Below are 22,028 nucleotides of genomic sequence, written 5' to 3'. Positions count from 1 at the left end.
AAAAATGATAACATTTCATATACTGTTATTGGATATATTACATTTCTCACATACCAAAATCACTATCTGCCTGGTGTTTTGTTAGATGCTGTTGCTTGTGTCTTCTTTGAATGACACGAAAATCTCCCTGATGATACCCCCTACTCAGCATCCCTTTTGACACGAAAGCCCATCCCTAGATTTTCCATTCACTTTTATGCGGTTCTGCAATGTGTCCTGTAGAGGGCAGTAATGTTTGTCATCAGCTCCGACTTTCACAATAGTGAAGAAGAACAACAACAACAAGAAGCAGATGAAGAAGAAGAAGAGCGACTCTGCCCCGCCCTTTGACTCACCTCGTTAGGATGTATTTTTTTGTGTTACTGGTTTGTTTATGACGCGGTGCACTGCTTCCGTTAGCCTAACAGTTGACCAAGCGTGTGTTACTGTTAAACGCGCTTTTTGGTATCTACTGTCTTGGACGATAATGTGCTGTGAACCAGACAGATTTGAAAGAGGGTAGAAAGCTAGTTAGCATTAGGCGTTGGTCAGTCGTAGGAATAGATTACATTTGTTAGCGTAGCATTTGCCTAGCCTACTGTAACGCTATGACGTGACGTTGGACAGGAAAGTGGTTGTTTGACGACGACTGGCCCAAGTCTTTTAAGTTAGAGAAATCTCGAGGAGGCAGTATATAGAGAGATAAGCGCATGTGTGTGGCACTTTCATCCGCAGGTTAGGCTTTTAGACAGCTGCCTGGCGACGAAACTTTGACAAGCTAGCGAGCTAATTCATGTTAGCATGGCGTCAGATACAAGTGACACCGAGGAATTCTATGATGCTCCCGAGGACGTTAATTTTACTCCATCTCCGAAAGTGTAAGGAAACACATTTTGACAATATTATATAAGAGTAACTATTGCCACGCGCTTTTCTGCTTGTTTTATTTCATGTGTCAGAAGTTACTTCTGAGCCAACTTCATAATGGCAGCTAACGTTAAATTGACAGCAAGCTTATTTTTGTTGACAGCGTTAACAGAAGCGCTTCAGTGTCAAATTACTGTCCAGTCAATTTCCCATGTAAACTTTTAAAATGAGTTGTATGCTGTCATACAGTATTTCAGTTCAACAGCTGTCTGGTGATTGTCCAGCTGTTTGTTGAGGGGAGAGTCTACCACAACACACGAGTCACATGACGTTATTCCTGAGATCAAATGGACAGTTTCAATGTAAATACATTGTTGTAACAGCGATAACGTGAAAAGACTGGCTGTCACTGGGGGGTGTTAGCTGTTTGGCACAACGACTGAAGTGAATATTAACCAGGAAGCACTGCCATGTGTTCTAATAGTAGAAAATGTGATGATAGGTATCTGAAAATCTGTATTTCATAAAATAACAACACTATTGTCTTCAGATTACATTTGTTTTGTTGTTGGATGTTGTATTTTAGACACTCATTTTCACTGCATTTTTGAACTGTGTCCCTTTTGTGTTTTTTTAGGTCACCTGCAAAGTTTGTCATTCCTTCACCTCAGGTATGTTTGTCTAAACCCAGCCAATGTTGAAACAAGGCAGTACCTGCTGCGTCACTGTTATAGTGATTTTTCCAACATAGTTTTAATATTAGCAAGGGTTGAAAATGGTAACTGATAAATAGGGTTGCAGTTCAGTCGTATTTTATCGTATTGGTAACCCTTTGAATCCTTTATTGAATCTGTTGTAGTAGTTTGTCATTACTAATGTTTTAGCAGATTTCATCCGATTGTTGTCGATATTGAGCAAAATTACTGTCAGTTTATTTTGTACTGTTTGCAGAAAAAAGAGAGAATTTGTCAGAATTGTACTTAAATGGACCTGAGCCTGACTAAAACAATACACTGTTCTAACAGGAAGTGTTAACTATCAAAAGATTACTGTAGTGTTTGCAGTAGTTCCCCTTGAAGTTGCACCTACCTTAAGTGACTTCAAGGTAAGATATTAGTACCTTGTGTGAAAACAATAACGCACCCTGTTAAGTAATGAGTCATGTACTGCTAATACTCAACCCTTTGCCATGATGTCTGTGTCCTACAGTGTTTTTCTGGTTTCTCCTTCCTGACAGCTAAGAAAATGTAAATGAAATGGAAATGAATCATCTGGCCTTGTTGCTCTGCCTACCCTACACATGCAGACAGTTACAACTGAAATTTAAATTACGCTCGCTCACGAGAGATTACAAATGAGAGCCACTACAACACAACACAACAATACTAATGTGATATTGGAATGGACCCAGGAGTAATCATTGCTCACAAACCAGCATTAACTCTGCACCTTAAATCAACAAAATTGAGTGAAAACATTGACTTTTGCAGCAAAAGATGGCAAGCAGTCTGCATCAAATGGAAAAGGCCAATTTAAAGTTAGCTTAAGGGAAGAACTGTGGAAGGAATGTGCTTATTAATCATGTATGTCCTCAGTTAGGTACCATACTCGACAAACAGGTTTCCCTCAGTCTGGATGTGCTTGATCATCCTTGATGTAAATCAAGGCTGGTATATAACTTGTTATCTCCTGTGTGTATCTGTTGTAGGTTAAAAAAACCCTATGTTTTTTTATTGTTTTCTGAACAGCTTCCACAACGATCGATAAATGCCGCACAAGATGTGGCTGCATCTGAGACTCAGCAAGATGATTCCCTACAGGTAGGGCTGGCTCCATTATTGCACACACCATGTCCCACACATGATGACTCTATTAAAATGGATGAGAAAAGATTTTTTAATCAAAATATTGGTGTTTCATCATATCCTCAGATTTTTGTTTTCCATAAGAAAAGTGGAAGTTGATGTGGATCACAAATGTCAAATTGGGCCAATATTGATTAGTATGTTTTAATATTAGGATATCCTGCAGTGCATCCGTTCTTCTAGCATTCAGGTTTTCATATGGGTATCACTCTAGCTGTGTCTGTTTTGTGTTAACTATTGTGAAAAGAAGGAAAGAAGTGTTCAGACAGTAATGTATTTTGGTGCAGGTGAGCTGGACATATGAACTTGCATCACAGTTGTTGTATTTTAAATGAGCTAACTGGTATTTTCTGTTCCTCATAGATCATTGATAGCATCATTGAGGAGAGCCAAAAGGGAAGTGTTGGTGAGGTGGCTCAGCTGTTAGATCAGCTAAATGTTGATGTAAGAGCAGAACCAGAGCCACAGGAAGATAATAATGCTCAGGAAGTTCCTGTGGAGTTAGCAGCCACGGCTCGTGAACCTGAGCTTGCAGAGAGGCCAGAGGAACAACAGGAAAGTGCAGCAACAAACGGAGCATGCTCTGTACCTGCCCCTGAACCCACAGATTCCCCGGGCCTGTCAGTGGGATCACAAGAAGGTGTTCAGCCCCCAGACATCACCAGCACTGTAGGACAGAGTCAGCCTGGTGGGGCTGTTGCGGTTGCAGAAGGGGAGCAGGAGCAGAGACCTGCAGATATTTTAGACCAGGTCCCATTCACGGACAGGCAGGCTGACTCAGACTCCTCTGGGCCTTTGAAACCCCCACGGCAATTCACAGTGGAACCAGACATCGTAGCCAGCACCAAGAAGCCTCCTCCCTCACGTCCACCCCCTCCCAGCGGAGGTCCTCCACCAAGACCGCCTCCACCGTCTTGGCAGAGTCTGCCTTCCAAGAAGTCTCAGGAATGTCTGAGGTTGAGTGGACTGGAAGGTAGAGAAAACCACGCACAGTTAATTTAAGACGTCTTCTTGATTATTATCCATCATAATGTAGTGCAGACAGAAGAATTGACCAGTTTTTCCGGTGACGTGTTCTGTGATTGTCCAGTGTCTGCGGTCGGTCCAGCCAGCAGCGGCGTTCTGGAACCCTCTGGCCTGTTGTCCCCTAGCAGCACAGTGAGGAGTCTAACCAAAGAGCTGCAGCATTCCCTGGATCTGGCCAGCGCCACCAGTGGGGACAAGGTGGTGACAGCACAGGTCAGTGAGGCTGTGGACCTGACCTTCCTTTTGGTCCTCATCCAGAGCTGCTGAAAAATAAAACTATATATCATGTAGCAGTTTTCTTATCTGTTGCATAATTGCTTGCTTTGTTTTTTTATTTTTTTAAGGAAAATGAAGATGAACAGGCCTCATCTCAGAGTGGAGGACAAACCCCAGGCCCTCAGCGTCCACGTTCCAACTCTGGTAGAGAACTGACAGATGAAGTAAGAATCCATCTGTTTGTTTTTATGTCCTTCATTCAGCTTGAATCTCAACCATAGCTCAACCTCTTGCACATTTCTTCCACCAACCTTTTATGAACCAAACGTATACTTGTGTGTCATCTTAAAACAGGAAATTCTGGCCAGTGTGATGATCAAAAATCTTGACACAGGCGAAGAGATCCCTCTCATTCAGGCAGAGGAGAAACTTCCTGCAGGGATCAACCCCCTCACTCTGCACATCATGAGGAGGACCAAGGAGTACATTACGTAAGCAGAAAATGATTTTTTCTGTATTAGTTGCATGTATTAGCTATCATGTACTGTATGTATCGACACTGTCCTATATATTAACTATTCAGAGAAACCCTTTGTGTTTTGAATGCCTCATTGCTAACATGCAACACCAATTCTGCCTGAAACAATGAAAACAAAGGTCATCTACACAAAAATCTGCTTGAAGTTGTAATAATTGAATTAAACGTTCACTGACCATGTCCACACATTCCCAGCATTGTTGGGATCCATTTCAAATTAGTGAAACAACAGGCATTTTGGAGACAAGGAGAGTGCCAAGTGGTGCTTTGTACAAGATTACAATATAGTGTACAGACGAAAAGTGAAAAAGGGCGGAAAGAATATGCTGCATCCAGACATTTGACCATCCAATCAAGCTTCTGAGAAGGGAATAGGCTTGTTGCTGTGGGCAGCAGTGCCAGTGCTGGCAGTGTTCATTTCTTTGAACAGTTTGCAACGTACATTTGCAACATAGAGGAAGTTGATCTGTTTTATTCTCTCCTCAGGAATGATGCAGCCCAGTCAGACGATGATGACAAGTCTCAGGCTCCACTGGCAGACACAGATGGTGGAAAACTGAAACAGAAAACGTAAGGATTAGTGACTTCTTGTTGACTGTTGTGGGAATTTTTTCCACGTGATTAAATACAGAATATAATAACTTGTTGTGCCTTTATTTCTAAGCAGAACTCAGTTTAAGAAATTCCTGGGCAAGTCTGTAAAAATGGCCAAGCATCTCGCTGAAGAATATGGAGAGAAGGCCGTCAACAAAGTGAAAAGTGTGCGTGATGAAGGTAAAAGAACACTTCAAATTTAACTGTGCATGTTTTAATGTGGGGAAAAAGGTGCCAAAATGGTTAATATACTGTTTTATGCTACATATTGCAGCACATTGTGGAGTTTTTATATTTTATGCGGTTCCAAGAACTACTTAAAAAGCATTGCAAGGTAATTTTCCTGATAGTGTGGTTAGGTTCTTTTGATAAGTGAAAGTACAAGATGCAGAGCGCAGATAAGTGCAGGCAGGAGATTGCCATTTGCAAATGGATGTGGGCGCTGAGGCCATCATAGGACAAATGGCTTCAGTCTAACTTCTCACTGTCGTAACCATAAATGGTCGCAGTCAAATTAATGCACTACTGAGTCATCAAAACCCACAAAGTTTTGTCTCATACGTACTGTATATCTACATATCTTCATTATGTTTATGAAATATTGATGCTCCTGCTGCTGCAAATGCTTTGATAATCTCAGTCGTGCTTTTTGTTTTGGGTGGGCTCAGTGTTCCATACAGATCAGGACGATCCGTCATCGAGTGACGATGAGGGCATGCCGTACACCAGGCCTGCCAAGTTCAAGGCAGCACACAGCTTCAAGGGTCCGTTTGACTTTGATCAGATTAAGGTTGTGCAGGACCTGAGTGGAGAGCACATGGTAAGAGGATCTTAGTTTTTCATCTCAATGTTTAAAGAGGACCAAGGAATGTTTGTATCCCAGCATCTTTGTCTTTACCTCAGGGGGCCGTTTGGACGATGAAGTTTTCTCACTGCGGGAGGCTGCTGGCAACCGCAGGCCAAGATAATGTGGTCCGCATCTGGGTCTTGAAGACTGCCTTCGACTACTTCAACAACATGAGATTAAAGTACAACACTGAAGGTAACCTTGTCAGCATGTCACATTGTTTTGTTGTATGACTGATTGTTTTAATTTCGAGGCTCAGCTTGGCTGCAGTAAGATCCTTTTTGTGCTGGCTTCTCCAGGTCGAGTTTCACCTTCTCCCTCTCAGGAAAGTTTATGCTCCTCTAAATCTGATGATCCTGGGGTGAGTGAAATTTATGCCTTTTGATTTGTGGGGATCTCAGTGTTTCCAGAACTTGATCCTGTTTTGGTAATAGTGCAAGTATGGCAATTTTGTATGTTTTACAGTCCAGATTTTTGTAAGATTGTACTCTCGTCTTAGGCAAGTTGTGTTCCAGAGGACCCAGAGACAGAAGATAGGAATGCCCCTTTCCGTCAGGTCCCATTCTGCAAGTATAAAGGCCATACGGCTGATCTGCTGGACTTGTCCTGGTCAAAGGTGATGTCCTACTCTTTTCTTATGTCTTCTCTTTATGTTTTTATCCATCCTTTGCACACATTTGACTCCTCTTTTTCATTTTTGTGTCAATCTAGAACTTTTTCCTCCTCTCCTCCTCCATGGATAAAACAGTCAGGTTATGGCACATATCCAGGAGAGAGTGCCTCTGCTGCTTTCAGCACATCGATTTCGTCACAGCCATTGCTTTCCATCCCAGAGTAAGTTGAGTCACCTTCAGCTCTCAGCAGAAATCACACGTCTTTTCATTTCGACTGGCAGACTGTATTTATAGTCACACTTACTTCTTGTTTCCCAGGACGACAGATACTTTTTAAGTGGCTCTCTGGATGGAAAGCTACGGCTCTGGAACATTCCAGACAAGAAGGTGGCACTGTGGAACGAGGTGGACGGCCAAACACGCCTCATCACTGCAGCCAACTTCTGCCAAAATGGGAAGTATGCCGTCATCGGCACCTACGATGGCCGGTGCATCTTCTACGACACAGAGGTACCCAGCTGAGCTGCTTTTATCTGTGAATACGTGGTCTCATTCTGTCCTTATTGGCAATGTTTTTAAGGAGAAAATGAAATGGAGGTTTAACTAAATGTATTTTTCTGTTTGTGCCTTCCATAGCGTCTGAAATACCACACTCAGATTCATGTGAGGTCCACCAGAGGCAGGAACAAAGTTGGACGCAAAATCACTGGCATTGAACCTCTACCTGGAGAGAATAAGGTGACACCTGATCTCCACTAGAAATACATCTGCAGCATGTTTGATGGCCCTATAATGAGCCAGTCAGACTTGTTCAATAACAAAATTCTCTCCCTCCCAACTGACAGATTTTAGTAACCTCAAATGATTCCCGCATTCGCCTTTATGACCTGAGGGACTTGTCTTTATCCATGAAATACAAGGGTTATGTTAACAGCAGCAGCCAGATCAAGGCGAGCTTCAGGTGAGGATGGTTCTCTTTCATGTAGTTTTGACTTGAGCATTTTGAAGTCGTTTTAGTAACAACTGAGTAACAAATCCCTCTCCACGGACTGCAGCTGAAATTTGTCTCAAACCTCTGCTTCTCATAAAGAGTTTCTTTGTCAGTTTCAGAACATGAGACAGGGCTCTTTTGAGTACTGACCTCTTGCTGTAAAAACTGCACAGCCGCCTTTAAACAGCCTGTTTTGAACTTTGCACGGCGCCTCTAGCTCAAAAACTGACCTGCTGTGGGATTATCTCCCTACAGTCATGACTACTCCTTCATAGTCAGTGGCTCAGAGGATAAGTACGTGTACATCTGGAGCACTTACCACGACCTGAGCAAGTTCACATCTGTACGACGGGACCGCAATGACTTCTGGGAAGGAATTAAAGGTAGCTGTGCTGTGTGTTGAATGACAGATATAATTTTAACATAATTACCTGTCCAATTCATTTGTTCTGCCTTGATTGAACTAACAAAGCTTTATGTGTGTCTCAGCACATAACGCAGTGGTCACCTCAGCAATTTTTGCGCCCCACCCCGGCCTTATCGTTCCACAAGAAACTGGAGCAGAGAAACCAGAAGCAGAGTGTAAGAGCCTGGACTCCACAGACTCTGAAACGATACCCTCAGGTATGTTTGCTCGAATTCATTCATGGACAGATTTCAGAACATCAAGGCTGTCACTTCAGTGCTATGAAATCGTGTTGTCCTTTTGCAGGAGCCCTAAAGACAGATCACACAGAGGTTCTACTCTCTGCTGACTTCACTGGAGCCATCAAGGTTTTCATCAATGTAAAAAAGTACTGAGCACTTCAGAGGTTGTCAGCTCCTCACAATTCAGGCCTGTCTGGTGGAGATCAGTCCTAAAGATGAAGGACAGCCCATCGGGCCATCTAACATCACCCGACTACCTAATGGCCAGTGCTTTGAGACAAAGAGCCATCTGTAGCTTTCTTGGGAGAACAGGGACCCTACAATGGAAGATGTGGGAATGGGTGGATGAACTGTACAAAACAAACAAGGTGTGATTCCCTGACACATTTCTATTTTTTATCTTTAATACCAAGCAACTGTGAATGGTTTGGCATTCGGAGAAAAAGGGTCGGAAATGCCGAGTGTGTGTGTTCAGATATGTATGTGTAAATTTGCAGCTGTATGGTCAAGACTGAGTATAGCTTGAAGGCTATTTGTAACAGTATGGGCACCTTACTCATTTGCTCCCAGATTTCCAAAAAAGTTAAGATATCTCCCTTTGAAATGCAAGCCATTGTCCCAGTGTCAGTCACACACACATTTTCTTTTGTGTCAAGAGATGTAACCATTTGTCTCGAGAGCAAGGTGGTTTGAAATGCTACTTACAAATTATTTGTGCCTACGAAATCTAGATCGCTTTTCTAAATTCAGCTTCTCAAGCTTTCCTCGAAAATATATCAAACATTTCAGTGGATGAAAGCAAATCCATGGTGCAGGTAATCTGTAGACGGTTACTAATGATTAGGGCTGGGTATCTTCGATTTTTTCAGAATACCGGCTCTTAAGTACTTTTGATAAATTGTTTTGTTCAATGAAAGCACATTTCATTAAATATAATAGTACTGTAAATCTAGTGTGTAACATCACATACTGCTTTTGTAAACAGAACCAAATGATGCTCTATTAATGTCCTCAATAAAAATCCCCACAAACTTGAAGAATGCTTGTTGATAACCTTCTTTAACCTTTAAAAAAATGAAATCAGTGCCGCCCCTTAAGCAGAGTAACAGTAAAAATATTTTGATACCTGGCCCTACAATCATGTCCTCCACACATGCGCACACATTCTTCATCAACAGGGATTTATTTAGTGTCAGAACTTTGCAGCGTGTCTGGTTATCATTTTAAAAACGAACAAAACAAAAATATATATAATTAGTTACAGTGTTGAAACTTTGTCATACAAAAGAGTGCTGAATCTTGCAATGGATAGTGTGATTTGGGACCAAGAGCACAGACATGTCAGTCAGTTTGAAGAGCACTGCAGGAGTGCAGTGTGTGTGTGTATGTTTGTGTGTGTGTATGTGTGTAACCCGTGGACACCAACAGGCTAATGGATGACAAGGTCCAGAGATGAGAGTCAGTGTTTGCTCTTCTTTCTCTTCTTGTGGGAGCGGTGTGGCGACCGTGACCTGGACTTCCCTGACTTCCGCTCTGGGGATGGTGACCGGGAGCGCTTGGACCATTTGGGAGACCGTGTCCTGTTGCGTGGGCAGAATATATGAACAGATTAACATTACAGAAGAGTAACGATCAGAAGGAAAGCATTGGTACAAAAACATCTCATGGCACTTGCTTTAAGGGAGAGGTGCTCCTCGATTTTCGGTTCTGGTCATCAGGATCTCTACTCCGTCGTCGTCTTCTGTCCCCGTCTTCACCTCTTTTGCTCCTTTCTTTGTCCCTTCTGTCATCCTTTGACTTGTCTTTGGACTTCGATGTCAATGCCTCATTCTTTTCTTCATCTTTTTCAAACTCCTATAGTAGACAGGGTAAAACATCCCAGTGAAGTAAGATGTAGGCTTCTGTTAAAATGCAAACACCACAGGGGCCTGGCTTGGCTTGTAACTCACAAACACACTCTGAGAAGCCTGCAGATTCTCCACAAGGGGGAGCTGTTTGATTAAAGTCAGATTGAATCAAACCCTGCTAAATGCTCCACCAACAGTAAAGCAAAAATAATAGCAAGACATATCAGTGTTGATGTACACATGCAGAGAAAGTGGGGTTTTTTTTGTTGTTGTTTTTTTAAAGATATTGTTTTCTCTGTGTGGGGCCAAAAATTACTGTGTCAAAAATGGAGCATACCACTACAGAGTACATTGGTACGTCAGTCCTGGCTAACCCTACTAATGATGGAGTTCTCCAAGCCAACAATGAGGAAAGAACACACGATAACTGACTTTAGTATTTAACTTGTGGAGTACAAACACGACACAAAAGAAGCAGCTGGAAAATAACTCAGCTTTCTCTCCCTGTTGATGCACATTGGACTAATCTGCAGATCTTCAAACTGTGACCCTGCAGCTGCACATTAGCTTCGTCTGGTTTTCAAAGCTTTTAAACGCTGTTTTTTAATGTGCAAATTGACTAATTTCATAGACAAATTTTACTGTACTAATGAAAAGCACTTTTGTAAATTTTGCTCCATACTGTTCATGATTAAAGAAATATTTGTGTTACACATCAGGGATGGGTTGTTTTTTTTGTTTCTTTGCTTTAGGGACCCCCTCACACTGCAGAATAAACACTGTGTTTAATTAAGTGCTGTGGTAATCAGGACACCTCTTTATTCAAGGGTAAAATTAAACATGGAATATGAAATAAAAGCGACATGAACAGAACATGTCGGCCCACCTTCTGCAGCAGTTTGTTCCTGTAGTGCTCCACTTGTTGTTGGATGCTCATTCCAGACTTCCTCGGCCTCTTGCCAGATTCCAACTCATCCTGGAGCCTCATGACCTTTACCTGTGGCAGATAAATCTAATCAATTCTGCATATTTATTAGATATAATTTCACATATTTTCAAACAGTTGACGATGATCCAATATGGAGGCAGCGGTGTAAGAGAATGAGAATATGCTAATACAGCCATGTCTTCCTCACTTGATCAAGGTATATTTCTTAAACAGGATATTGAGGCAGACATGACGTTTGAAAGTGGATGGGTTGAACCACATTATTTTTAGCAAACCTAACCGTTTAGAAAAAGAAATGTACTTGCCTCCAGCTCTCTCAACCTTTTCCTTTTGCTCTCAGACATTTGAAAACTTCTGAGGGAGCTCTGGAAGTCTGCGTTGTCGTATCTGGACAAGCTGCAGGAGTCATCGCTGCTGTCGCTCTCTGAGTCCTCATCTCCATCCTGTGAGTTGATGCTGTTGCCAGGAGGGAGAGGAGAACATTAAATCTCCAAACCATTTGACTGTCTACGTGCACGCTTTACACAGACGATGCCCTGATACCAACCACAGAGGCCTTACCTTATATTCACATCACCCTCACTTTCTTGCTCCAGTACCACATCCCACTTTGACTCAGTCTTGGCTTAGGGAGAAAGGAGAAAGAATGAGCAGGAGCACAGAGGCAGCATTGACGTACAACATTCATCTTGAGCTGTTTTACCTTGAGAAAACGTCCCAGTATCGCCCGTCTTCTCCCACTTAGACAAAGGCACTCTGGACAGAGGAACGTTGCTCTCATCCACTACGGAACAAAAGAGACAGTTGAGTAAATGTCGCACCAGAATTATGGTTTATGTGTGCTACTTAGTGGTGCTGATGATCACTGTAGGAAAATTCTGCGTTTGCATGCCCTGTTCCCATGGAGATCAGAGTGCAAGCTCAACTGACAACAGCCCATGAGAGAGTGGGTCAGTGTGTTGATTGAAGACCTTTGAGTTGGGCAGATAAACAGATAAACTGTGGACTTCTGGTTGAAAGATTTCAACTCACAGGGCATTCCATCAATGTCATCGATGGTGGCTGCTAAAGGAACACCATCTATGTCGTCAACAGAGACTCCATCCAGAGGGTCCCACCCCATGGGGCAACCGTCGAGGTCATCCACAGGAGCTCTGTCCAAAGGTAACCCATCTATGGGTGTGCCGTCCATCGGCGCACCATCCAGATCGGAGGGTACCTCCTACGAAGAGACAGACAAGTGAACGTATGTTTGGATCATTTTTGTCATGTTCGAATATTTTGCAGCATCCAAGCTAAACATCCAGCTCACCTCTGTCGTTTCTGCCTGCTCCTCCACTGCTCTGGTGAAGCCCAGAAAGATGTTTTGAAGGTGGATTAGATAAGGCTCGGGGTATATGGCCCAGTCTTCCCATGCTCTGAAGCAGCTCATAACTTTTTGCTGTGGAGATGGGAGATGAAAGTGTTTTTTCTTTTTTTTTTCATTGCTCCATTTTTGGTAAATTTATGTCCCTGCGTGAGGCGAATAAAAGACTCGAGTACCTTAAACTGTTCAGCCTGCAGCCGGGCTTGTATGTTTTTGTGTGCTGCGTTAAGGTCTCCAAATATCTGTGTTAGCTTTGTTTCAAAACTGAAAGAAAGAGTGAGACTGTCAGGTGGAGATGAAATAAAATAGGATGAAAAGGTGGAAGCTAAAACGGAGGGAAAGTCTCTTACTATTTACGATAATATGATGCACCAGCTACTTTGGCACATGAGTTGTGCAAGATGTCTGACACGAGATACAATCTGGCAATCTGTGGGAATGAACAGTGAAATACGATACACGTGAAATCACCTCCGCTTTACGCAGACATTCTGTGTGACTGTATCTATATAAAGACTTCAAAGCAAGCAAACTGGCCTTCTTCTGAAGGGGCGTCTGAAGCAAGGAGAAAGATTCAGTGATGTGTCCCACTACTTCCTCTGCTGCATCCGCTCGCTGGAGGCAGAACAGCATGGCATTGGCAACATCTGCTCTGCTTGGAGTGAGCTCTTTAAGCAATGTCTCCAGCCTCTGTCTGTGCCTGAGTGGGATTCACAGAAGAAAATCAGAGGTCTGCATTCAATTCATCTAAAGTTACCAACATAGATGTCACTATGCCTGCCAGACACACTTACTCAGCTCTGAGCTGCCCTTTCTTCACCTCTTCCTCAGGGGGGGCATCCTCCTCCTCCTTTGCCCTATCTTCTCCTCTCTGAGAGTAGTTGTTTAGAACAGGGGGTCTCCATATGGAGCCTCCCCGGAACATCCGAAAATCTGTGGTCCTCCACTCCGTCGGGGGCTCCCCCTGTGGTTGGGATGAAGGCCAGGTACAGGGACAAGTGAAAGCATCAGCAAGAGTCCAACGACTATCCTCCATGACATTAGATTAACAAGTGAATGTTTTTAGGTCTTCCAGATAAACTTCGGACTAAATTAGAGACAAGGCTTTGCCGTAAAAACAAACCTGGAGGATGGAGAACAGTTTCCAGCGATAGTAAACGTGGTCTTGGCTCTTGTTGTCAAAAAGGAACCTGAGACAATAAAGAATGAGCAGATTATTGCACCCTACAAGATCAATTATAAGACCAACACACACAACCAGGTAACAGCAATACTCACCTGTAATCTGGATTGTTTTTCTCCTTGTTCATTATTATGGCTTCAAACACATGGCCTTCACGCACCACAAACTCTATCATCCTGTGGATAAGGAATAAAAGATTCCTGTGGAGACAGAGGAGCGTATCAACGCAGGGGTTGTGTCAAAACTCTCAATGCACGAGTCACGGCATGAGATCTCTAATACTTTTTCACACTGATTTAGTGGCCCATGCAAACCACAGGCTGACCACTAACAGTGCCATTCAATGTCATAGCGTTCCCTATTTTTAAGTGTTGAACGTAATAAGGGGACAGCCCATAGGACATCCCACTGTGCAAAACTGCATAGTCACTGCGGGACAGACGCTGTGTCAGCATATTTTAATATTCCTGGGTCACTGTGTCCATGAAAGAGGTAAAAGAAATCACACTATCTATTCAATAACACTGCCATAGGTTTTAAAACTGAAAACCCCAATCCAAAGTTTACCTTTGTAATAAAAAGGCTGGACTCAACTACAAAATCCATACATGGCTGGTACTCAGCCGTCAGGCCAGCAAATGTAGGACACTTACTTTAGATGCCAAGGTGTCAAAAAGAATACTTTCAGACACTAAAATATATTCAACACATGATAAGCCAGCATCAGGGTGACAACATTTCTGCAGGCAGCTACATCCTGTAGAGTGTGTACGACAGATCGGGGCTTCAGGCCTGTACAGTGAGCTCAAGCAGTGCTGCTGCTTTTGTTTCAGACCTACCACTGCAGTTCAGTCTTCCATCCTCCTCACTGCTCTAACCTGAAGCAGCACCTACTGTAGTAAGAGCTCTGGCACTAGCGTGACTCTACTTCCGGCATCATCTGACTTACTATTAAATCTATCTGCCTTCTAGCTGTATCGGTCTGCAGTGTCTCAGCCAAACCCATTGGAAACCCAGGGCTCAACGATGATACATCAGTGGCTCTAACAGTCATTTACAAAGTCTACAGCTAGTCACTTTTCACAACAACACACATTGATATTAGGATGGGAACAACATGAATCGTCTGAGGTATTTGAGCAAAATAGAGGGAGAAAATACAAGTGGCTACAGAACATAGTAATTATATTCAATGTATGTCAATCTGAGGCCATGGGGACCTTTGACGTCTGCAGTAAGAGCCCTCAGTCCTCATTTGCAGATGTCAAAATATCCACTAATGATGGCAACTGTTGCAACACTCCCAAGACTTTGGGGTTGTTTAACATGTCCTGCTGATATGTCAAATGCATGAACAGTTCTTATGGCTGCCTAAAATACTCTACACGGACACAAGAACAGTGCACCACAGCCTCTGTCCTATAACACTTGTGCTCTAACAGCTGGTCAGTCGTAGGAAGAAGAGTGTGTGTACCTTTCGGTTGGGATAACCACTTTGACTACCGCTTCGGACAGACTCTGTTTGTGAAGTCAAACCAAATAGTGAAAATATTAAAAAGCGAGCACTTGTACAGATGAAACACTGCAGGATACATACAGCATAGAAAACGACGATAGCATTCATAGTCAGTGAAATGGGGGGTGGGTGACACAGCTTTAGTGCTCCAGTGAATTGTTGGAAATTGCTGAACCATCTATACTACAAGCTAAGCTAATTTCTCTCAAAGATTTACTGCAAAAGCTTTTTATTTATATTAATAGTTTGTATACATAGTCAAGCTGTGCATTGGCATAACCCTGTATTCTGTAACATGGCACTACATGGACAAGGTGATCAGTTCACTGAACAAACATGCAACACAGTAGTAACACAACAACTACAATGATTGAAGCCATATTACAGTTTTGCTGCTAATAAATGGATTTATTCTGAGCCAGTTTGGAAATTTTCAGCGGTGGCAATTTTCTAAAAAGTGGCAGAAAGAGTGGAGCGCTACTTCTTCTACAAGTATACAGGAAAACCTCCTCTAAAGTCTCATCTTGCCTTCATATTCACATGTTTGCACAGACTGTAGTTCTACACCTTGTCATTTAAACATGAGAGCCTGTAGTGCCTCGTCTCAACACCGCATCACAGAGAAATAATGCTCATGCAGACACCCCACAGAACAGAGATAATTTTACCTTCTCAAGATCCCCTTTGGACATGCCCAGAGGCTTGGTGAAGTCATTACGGAAGCGATCCCTCGGCTGCGCATTGAACGGCAGACCAGATGGGGGCGGCGGCGTGGCCCTCACCCCCACCGGTGTGTAGAGAGGCTGAGGTGGAATGCGAGCTGGTTTACCCCATCCCAGCTTCATTTCAAACCCCATAATCACTTTACCTACAATACAAAACATAATCCCACAATCACAGTCAGTGTCTAACCATACAGCAAGAGCAATGGAGGAATGCTTATTAGATAAACCCGCCTGTAAATCAGACCTATTCTTAACAGTCAACTGTACCATCAAGTGCAGCCAAGGCTCTCTCTGCATCTTTCCGTGTCATGAAAGCCACAAAGGCCCTGTTGGAGGTCCTGCAGCGCTCCTCGTCTGTTCGGGGCCACATGATCTTCACGCTGGCCAGGGGACCATACTTACCGAACTCTTTGCAGAGCATCTCCTCGTTCATCTGAAAAACGAAAAGAAGATGAGAAGTGTACACCCACGCTGCACTCAGCCAATCCAAGTCGGTGTGCTCTGTTACCTTTGGGCTAATGCAGCTAATGTACAGGTTGGTGGTGACTGGCACTGATAGGTCATCATATAAAGCTGTGAGGAGTAACAGAGGTGAGGTCAGCAATTTTCAACTAATAAAACTCTTATTTTGAAGAGGGACTCTTACTTGATCGTCCTGACAACGGTACGTCCAGATCTCCATATCCTCCTCCTCCTCCTTCTCCCCCTCCTCCTCCTCCCCCACCAGGGTCATTTTTCTTCCTTTTATGTCTTTCCTCGCGCTCCTCTTGTATTCTGCATTTTTTCCAAACGTAAAAAAAAAGGCTCACATGTGCCACCAACACATCAACAGATTAATCTCAATCGGGCACATTTGCAAAAAAGACTTACAGCTTAAGTTCTTCTTTGAAGAGTTCAAGATTACTCTTCTTCTTCTCTTCTGCCTTTCTTTTAAATGTCTGTCAAGGAAACCGGCAGCCATTGTGGTTGTTATTACGATCTGATATTGATATATTATAATGATTAAAGTGGGAGGTCGTGAGCAACATTTAAAGGTGAGCACAAACAGCAAGTCAGCGTCGCACAAACATCAGAGTGCAAACTTACAGACTTTTTGCTTTCAGCAGATGGTAGTGGTGACGCATGCTGGGACACGGGGACAAACTTCGTAGCAGGTCGATACAGCTTATTCTTCTTGACCTCTGCTGCTTCCTCCTCTGCAATAAAAAAGCAGCCCTCCCTGAATGCTGACTGTCCAACAATGCGTTAGGTAACAGTAATTCAGGTCTGTAAAAACAGGACGAGGCTCTATTCTTCCTACTGCTCTTTTGTCGGTCAGCAGGATATCTGAACAGCTTCCTGTGGAATGAGGCGGGCACCCTGGCCGGGGCTTCAAGAACAACTGCTATGAATTTGATGAGTCTCAGTCTTGCGGCAGTGTTTGCAGTGAACATTTAATTTAAAAGGCTTTATGCGTGACAGTAAGTTGGAGAACTGCTCAGTATTTCTTTAATTAAAGCATTAATGGGCTAACGATTATGGATCCCCAGAGTGGATGGATGTTATTAAAGCATTCAAAAGATGTGGGCCCTGTTTCACTGCTTAGTCAGTCTGACATTCTTTATTAATTATTTTCAGTTATTTTCTAAGAAGTTCAGGTAATTCACTTTAACACAACTGGAACAGATCTGTCGTCCAGGCACGCCTTCGTCATGAAGTCCTGCCTGCTGACCTTTAGTTGCGTTCACGATCCCCCCACGGACAAATGTTTTCCCTCCGCTTTTCTCACTGGTCTCGAATGATGCCAAGAACTCCTCAAAAACCTCTGCTGCTTTTTCCTCCTCCTAGAAAGTCACACAGAAACATGTGTAGTATTCACATATTTCACCCCTTCCCTCCATTTACTGTTGATCAGATTAAAAATGTAAGATGGGTGATTACTAACATGCTTTTTCTCATGCATATTTTGATTGTAATACACTTATCTTCATACAACAAATGCAGCTTTTCCAATAAGCATTAAAAGCCATTTCCAACGTTTAAACATCCCCCATCTCTTTACCTTTTTCTTGAGCTCTTCTTGTTCCTTCTTTGTGAGTGTTTTGATTGGAGTGACTGGCTTTCCCTTTCTGTCTGCCATACTCAAACTGTAAATAAACAACACAAGCAAACAATGGGAAGGGCACTGCCAAAATGCTGAACTTGCACAAACTAATTAAGCAATTGATTGTACAAAATACAAAAATGAATGACTGTGACATCTCTGTCTCATCGATGACATAAATCCACTATAATTTTACCTCAAACAGTCTCTCTACTGGTAGTAAAAAAGGAAGCATATCAACCCTTTCACCCATTTGGTGTTGAAATCAGTCTAAACCCGTAAGATTGATCCTTATCTGACATCCTTTGCACATCCCTGTGAGGGTCAGTGGAGAACATAAACACACACACAGGGGCAGGGCCCGCAGCACACATGTACTGGAGGGCAAACGCAGCCTAAATCTGTGTTTGAGACACTGCACTTCATTTGTCTTATATAAATAAGAGTGTCCATTTTAGGTCGAAAAATTGCAGGCATGGTATGAGGGCTGCAAAGACAAACACTTTGCATATTTGAACACTAACCAAAATAGCACTATTCACACTGACTCTAGCAGACACTGCAAACTGCTCAAACAAGCAGTAAGTTAGCTGCAACCAAGCAGACATGACATGAACGTGGCATATTGTGGTTGTTTGAACTCGATAACATCATTGACCACATATTCTACATGTCCTCTGCTTCACAGGCAGCTTCCACTCGTGTTGTTTTGCTCCATTTGTTGCTCAAACGTTGTTCAAAAGGCCTGGACCCAGCAGGAGCTATCAGTCCACTTTGCTAACGTTAGCTAGCATTCGTGTTTAGCCTAGCAAGGACTCAAGTGAAAAGGTGAACTAACCCAGCGTTAACCTTTACACGAGTAACGCTGAATCCAGCTGATATCTTTCGGTCGACCACTACGCCGATAAACCCAGACCCCACACGGATGCAAAATCCCCTTTCAGGTCGCTAGCATCTGCTAAGTCTGGATGCTACACAGTGAATACAGTTGTCTGAGCTAGCTAACGTAACAGGCTCATATTTTCTTCTGACACTGACTGACCGCACAGGAGGAGGCTGTTACACCACACTGCATGCACATAGCTTCATACCTGGAGCTAAAGCTGTGACTTACAATGTGTCATGCTATTGCTTCACCATTGTGGTTGCGACGACAATTGATCTCTATCACAACATGCTGTCAAGAGGCGAGAGATCCGACAGGGTCTGCGGAGCGAGGCTGCCTGCTCGGTGTGCTCGGTCCGCTCGATAATAAATAATGAGTGTGTCTCTGTGCTGCTACTGCATATTCATGAAGGAGACTTTCACTCTTTCTACTGGAAATTTGACTTTGAGGTGAAGTCCGATGAGTTTTTTCTTTTTTTTTTTTTTTTATGCTTAATGCTTCAGTTTATAGAGAGATCCTTCTTTTTATTCCCGTGTGTAGCGGTCAGTTAAGGCAGGAGGCTTTCCTCAAATAAAACAGCCTGCATGGGATTTTTTTCCCCCCTAAAGTTTGAGGTTTAAACAGGTCCAGAGTTAAGAGAAACACCTGAGTAGGTGTCTGGTCTTGCACCTTTGATATTTTGCATACTTCATAGAAATGTGCATTGTTCCTCAAGTTACCCTCCTCATAAACCATTTGACAGATGACAGAAACAAATAGCCCCTTAAACACAACATCATACGATGCAGTATCAACCATAACACGTCTGAGTTAACCAATTGTTGGTAAGAATATTACATATCTTATTATTTAGCTTACTAGACAATAAAGATGTAGATGAGTAGAATTTTACACATTCTTCCTTGTATCCATGAAGTACAGTCACAAAATACACAGTTGTCCTTCACAAATGATGGTTTTAAAGTTGAGATGCTTGACATATTTTTAATGCATTTTTCAGTATCTTTTTCAGTCTAAGCTTCGCAGCAGTGAAATGCTTTGATACAGAGAATTGAAACAGATGCAAGCGACAAATAAAGACAGTAGGGTATATTTGCTCCCATGAGGTAAGATATGTTGGAACTTAATTCATCCGGAGGGAAACTGTTGTGCGGCAGTTACAGTACAAAGTAGGAAAGAGTGCAACTGTAAAGAGTGCAGACTATTAATAAAGGTGCATATATAAAAATATCATTCAACAGATATTCAAAATCCAAATATGCACAATGCCAAAAATTATACGTATATGAGGAGCGGCATGCTTGCACAATATCAAATCTGAAATATAGGTAGTGTATCTGGTGTATATGGTTAATTCAAAATGTTCAGTAATTATGTCCACGACATTCATTGCGTTATTGCACATTATGTCCCATCATGTCCCGTAAACCAGAAAGCTCTGACTATAAAAAACACTGAAATTGGCACACAGGGGTCCTTGGGTCAATCTCCGAGTGATTCATTGCTTGTAGTGAAAACATTAAAATATTTATTTTCCACTCTTCAGTCTGCCAGTGGCTATTTCCTAACCAGGATTGGCAGTTAGCAGTCGATGATAAACCACATTAGATGCAGTGAACAATAGTTGGCCAGTGAGAACCCTATGGCTGCTTATCTGTTTTTAATCATAGTGATTAAGCATAATTTGTCAATAACCATCTACTGCCCTCCAGGAATAAATCTGTAGGATTGCATGAGGGGCCCCTGACCCCTGTCTGCTGCACAGATCCTAGCAGGGGCCCTGCTTGGAGTTTGGTAGCAGGTGGAGGAAGGGTAAAAGCCTAAAATGGCCCCCATACCCTGCCCACCATCAACATCACAATCACCAGCAGCAGCACCACCTCCAAAGCCCATCCCCTAGCGTCCGTCCCGGGTATGTACGCGTATGCGCATGGGCGGAGGAACTGCCGCTGTGCGCTGTTATTATTGTAAGAATTTCTTTTTACGAAAATGGCGTCTAGTCAGGGAGGTGTGGGAGCTGTCACGGCTCTACAAAGCCATCACTACTCCAGCGGACCTCACTGGAGCCCAGGCATCAGCCAGTACCAGCACCAGCAGCAGCACCACACGGCCCGCAGCCTGGACCGGGCTCTGGAGGATGCCGTGTGCTCGGGGATACTGAACCTGAGCGGTAGGAAGCTGAGGGAGTACCCGGGGATGAGCTACGATCTGACCGATACTACACAAGCAGGTGGGTTGCTGTGCGTGAGTGGACTGTGGGAAACCACGAGAGTCAGTCCCACTGCGCCTCGTGGAGAAAAATGCGCTCGCGGATTCGCGTTTCGGGAGCGCAGCGTGGTCGCATTGTGCTTGAATTTTCGTCTGATTTTATGGATAAAGGCGCATTAGGTGACAGTATTTAAAGGGATTTACAGTCCACGGAGCTGGGTTCCGTAAATGTTCCTATCCTGTACATCCTGGATGTAATTACTGTCCACTCTTGCTCATATGTCACACCATTTACTACACAAGGGGCTCGGCTGCTGTTGTGTGGTTGTTTTGGTCGACGCCAACAGCTTTCAGTCGCCCCCCTTGAGACACATGAATGAGACGGCAGGCGCACCCAAGTCAGGCGCTGTGCAGTGGTTTGCACGCCGAGCTGCGGTTGATTTGGCACCGGGCTGCTTGAGCCGAATATGAATGAATCCCAGAGGCTATACATATATATCCAAATATATCATTTGTGGCGAGCATGTGATACACGCACATGCTTCTTCTTCTTCTTTTTTTTTCCATTTTCGGCAAAAGCAGACAAAAGATGCAGTGTACTTGCAGCCTCACCCCCCTGCCTGCACGGGTGCATATGCCCATATAGCTCAATCTGTCACAGAGGAGCTTTGCTTTTGGTTTCATCTATAAGCTGATAGCCATTTATTTGTCCTTTGGTCTTGTATTTTATTGGCTTTCTGCAAGAGCTGATTAGAATAATGTGCTGTGATAGTCAAGTCAGTCAGTAGGTCAGTATGAGACTCACGTTGTCTGCAGGCTGGTGTAACAGGGTCAGGTCATACATACTCATTTGTATTTGAGATGGCTGCTTAGGAAAGCGCTCATCTGACACACATGAAGGACCCTGTGATAGACTGTACAAACAATGAGATTTTGTCAGGAGGCGCTTGTGTCAGTATAGAAGTGCATGAATGAACAACAGGGTAATTGAATTATTATTGGGCATTCTCAGTCATTATCTTGGACATGTAGATTATGCTGGATTTCTCATTGTGATAGTTTCCTCCTCTGAGATGTCCC

At 43.2% G+C, this 22,028-nt stretch overlaps 3 protein-coding genes across 6 annotated transcripts in view; 2 read left to right on the top strand and 1 right to left on the bottom strand.

Annotated features, from left to right (window-relative positions):
- Nucleotides 1-264: 264 nt before the first annotated feature.
- On the top strand, nucleotides 265-10,745 carry wdr44 (WD repeat domain 44). The gene is made up of 20 exons (XM_070983543.1): nucleotides 265-857; nucleotides 1,484-1,517; nucleotides 2,595-2,666; nucleotides 3,075-3,684; nucleotides 3,802-3,950; nucleotides 4,082-4,177; nucleotides 4,308-4,444; nucleotides 4,978-5,061; nucleotides 5,159-5,265; nucleotides 5,754-5,905; nucleotides 5,989-6,127; nucleotides 6,232-6,293; nucleotides 6,432-6,548; nucleotides 6,644-6,766; nucleotides 6,865-7,056; nucleotides 7,183-7,284; nucleotides 7,392-7,507; nucleotides 7,793-7,920; nucleotides 8,027-8,161; nucleotides 8,250-10,745. The coding sequence occupies exons 1-20, from the start codon at nucleotides 781-783 to the stop codon at nucleotides 8,336-8,338; spliced, it is 2,721 nt and encodes a 906-aa protein (XP_070839644.1). The 5' UTR covers nucleotides 265-780; the 3' UTR covers nucleotides 8,339-10,745.
- Nucleotides 9,564-19,147, bottom strand: LOC139345076 (U2 snRNP-associated SURP motif-containing protein). Of its 3 annotated transcripts, none has more exons than XM_070983541.1 (24): nucleotides 18,946-19,147; nucleotides 17,813-17,897; nucleotides 17,483-17,594; nucleotides 16,858-16,967; nucleotides 16,642-16,709; nucleotides 16,418-16,545; nucleotides 16,280-16,344; nucleotides 16,039-16,204; nucleotides 15,715-15,914; nucleotides 15,005-15,048; nucleotides 13,626-13,730; nucleotides 13,471-13,537; nucleotides 13,142-13,311; nucleotides 12,885-13,047; nucleotides 12,698-12,777; nucleotides 12,524-12,611; nucleotides 12,294-12,422; nucleotides 12,014-12,203; nucleotides 11,685-11,765; nucleotides 11,543-11,606; nucleotides 11,287-11,437; nucleotides 10,919-11,029; nucleotides 9,861-10,039; nucleotides 9,564-9,765 (listed from the first exon to the last, which is right to left on the bottom strand). In XM_070983541.1, exons 2-24 carry the CDS (start codon nucleotides 17,888-17,890, stop codon nucleotides 9,645-9,647), a joined length of 2,670 nt encoding a protein of 889 aa, XP_070839642.1. In that variant the 5' UTR covers nucleotides 17,891-17,897; nucleotides 18,946-19,147; the 3' UTR covers nucleotides 9,564-9,644. The 3 variants fall into 3 exon arrangements, with proteins under 3 accessions (XP_070839642.1, XP_070839641.1, XP_070839643.1); XM_070983540.1 differs by having other exon boundaries at nucleotides 18,969-19,107; XM_070983542.1 differs by lacking the exon at nucleotides 18,946-19,147 and adding an exon at nucleotides 18,693-18,734.
- A 1,491-nt stretch (nucleotides 19,148-20,638) lies between these two features.
- The window catches only part of lrch2 (leucine-rich repeats and calponin homology (CH) domain containing 2), a 28,318-nt gene continuing 26,928 nt past the window's right edge, over nucleotides 20,639-22,028 (top strand). Inside the window, exon 1 of one of the 2 annotated variants that reach the window (XM_070983008.1) lies at nucleotides 20,639-20,970. In XM_070983008.1, coding sequence (XP_070839109.1) covers nucleotides 20,730-20,970 — 241 coding nt within the window. In that variant the 5' untranslated portion in view covers nucleotides 20,639-20,729. The remainder of the gene's footprint in view (nucleotides 20,971-22,028) is intronic. The other variant, XM_070983009.1, reaches the window with a different exon arrangement.

Source organism: Chaetodon trifascialis, chromosome 16, assembly GCF_039877785.1.
Source record: "Chaetodon trifascialis isolate fChaTrf1 chromosome 16, fChaTrf1.hap1, whole genome shotgun sequence".
NCBI lineage: Eukaryota > Metazoa > Chordata > Actinopteri > Chaetodontiformes > Chaetodontidae > Chaetodon > Chaetodon trifascialis.
This window is presented reverse-complemented; position numbering and strand designations above follow the sequence as displayed.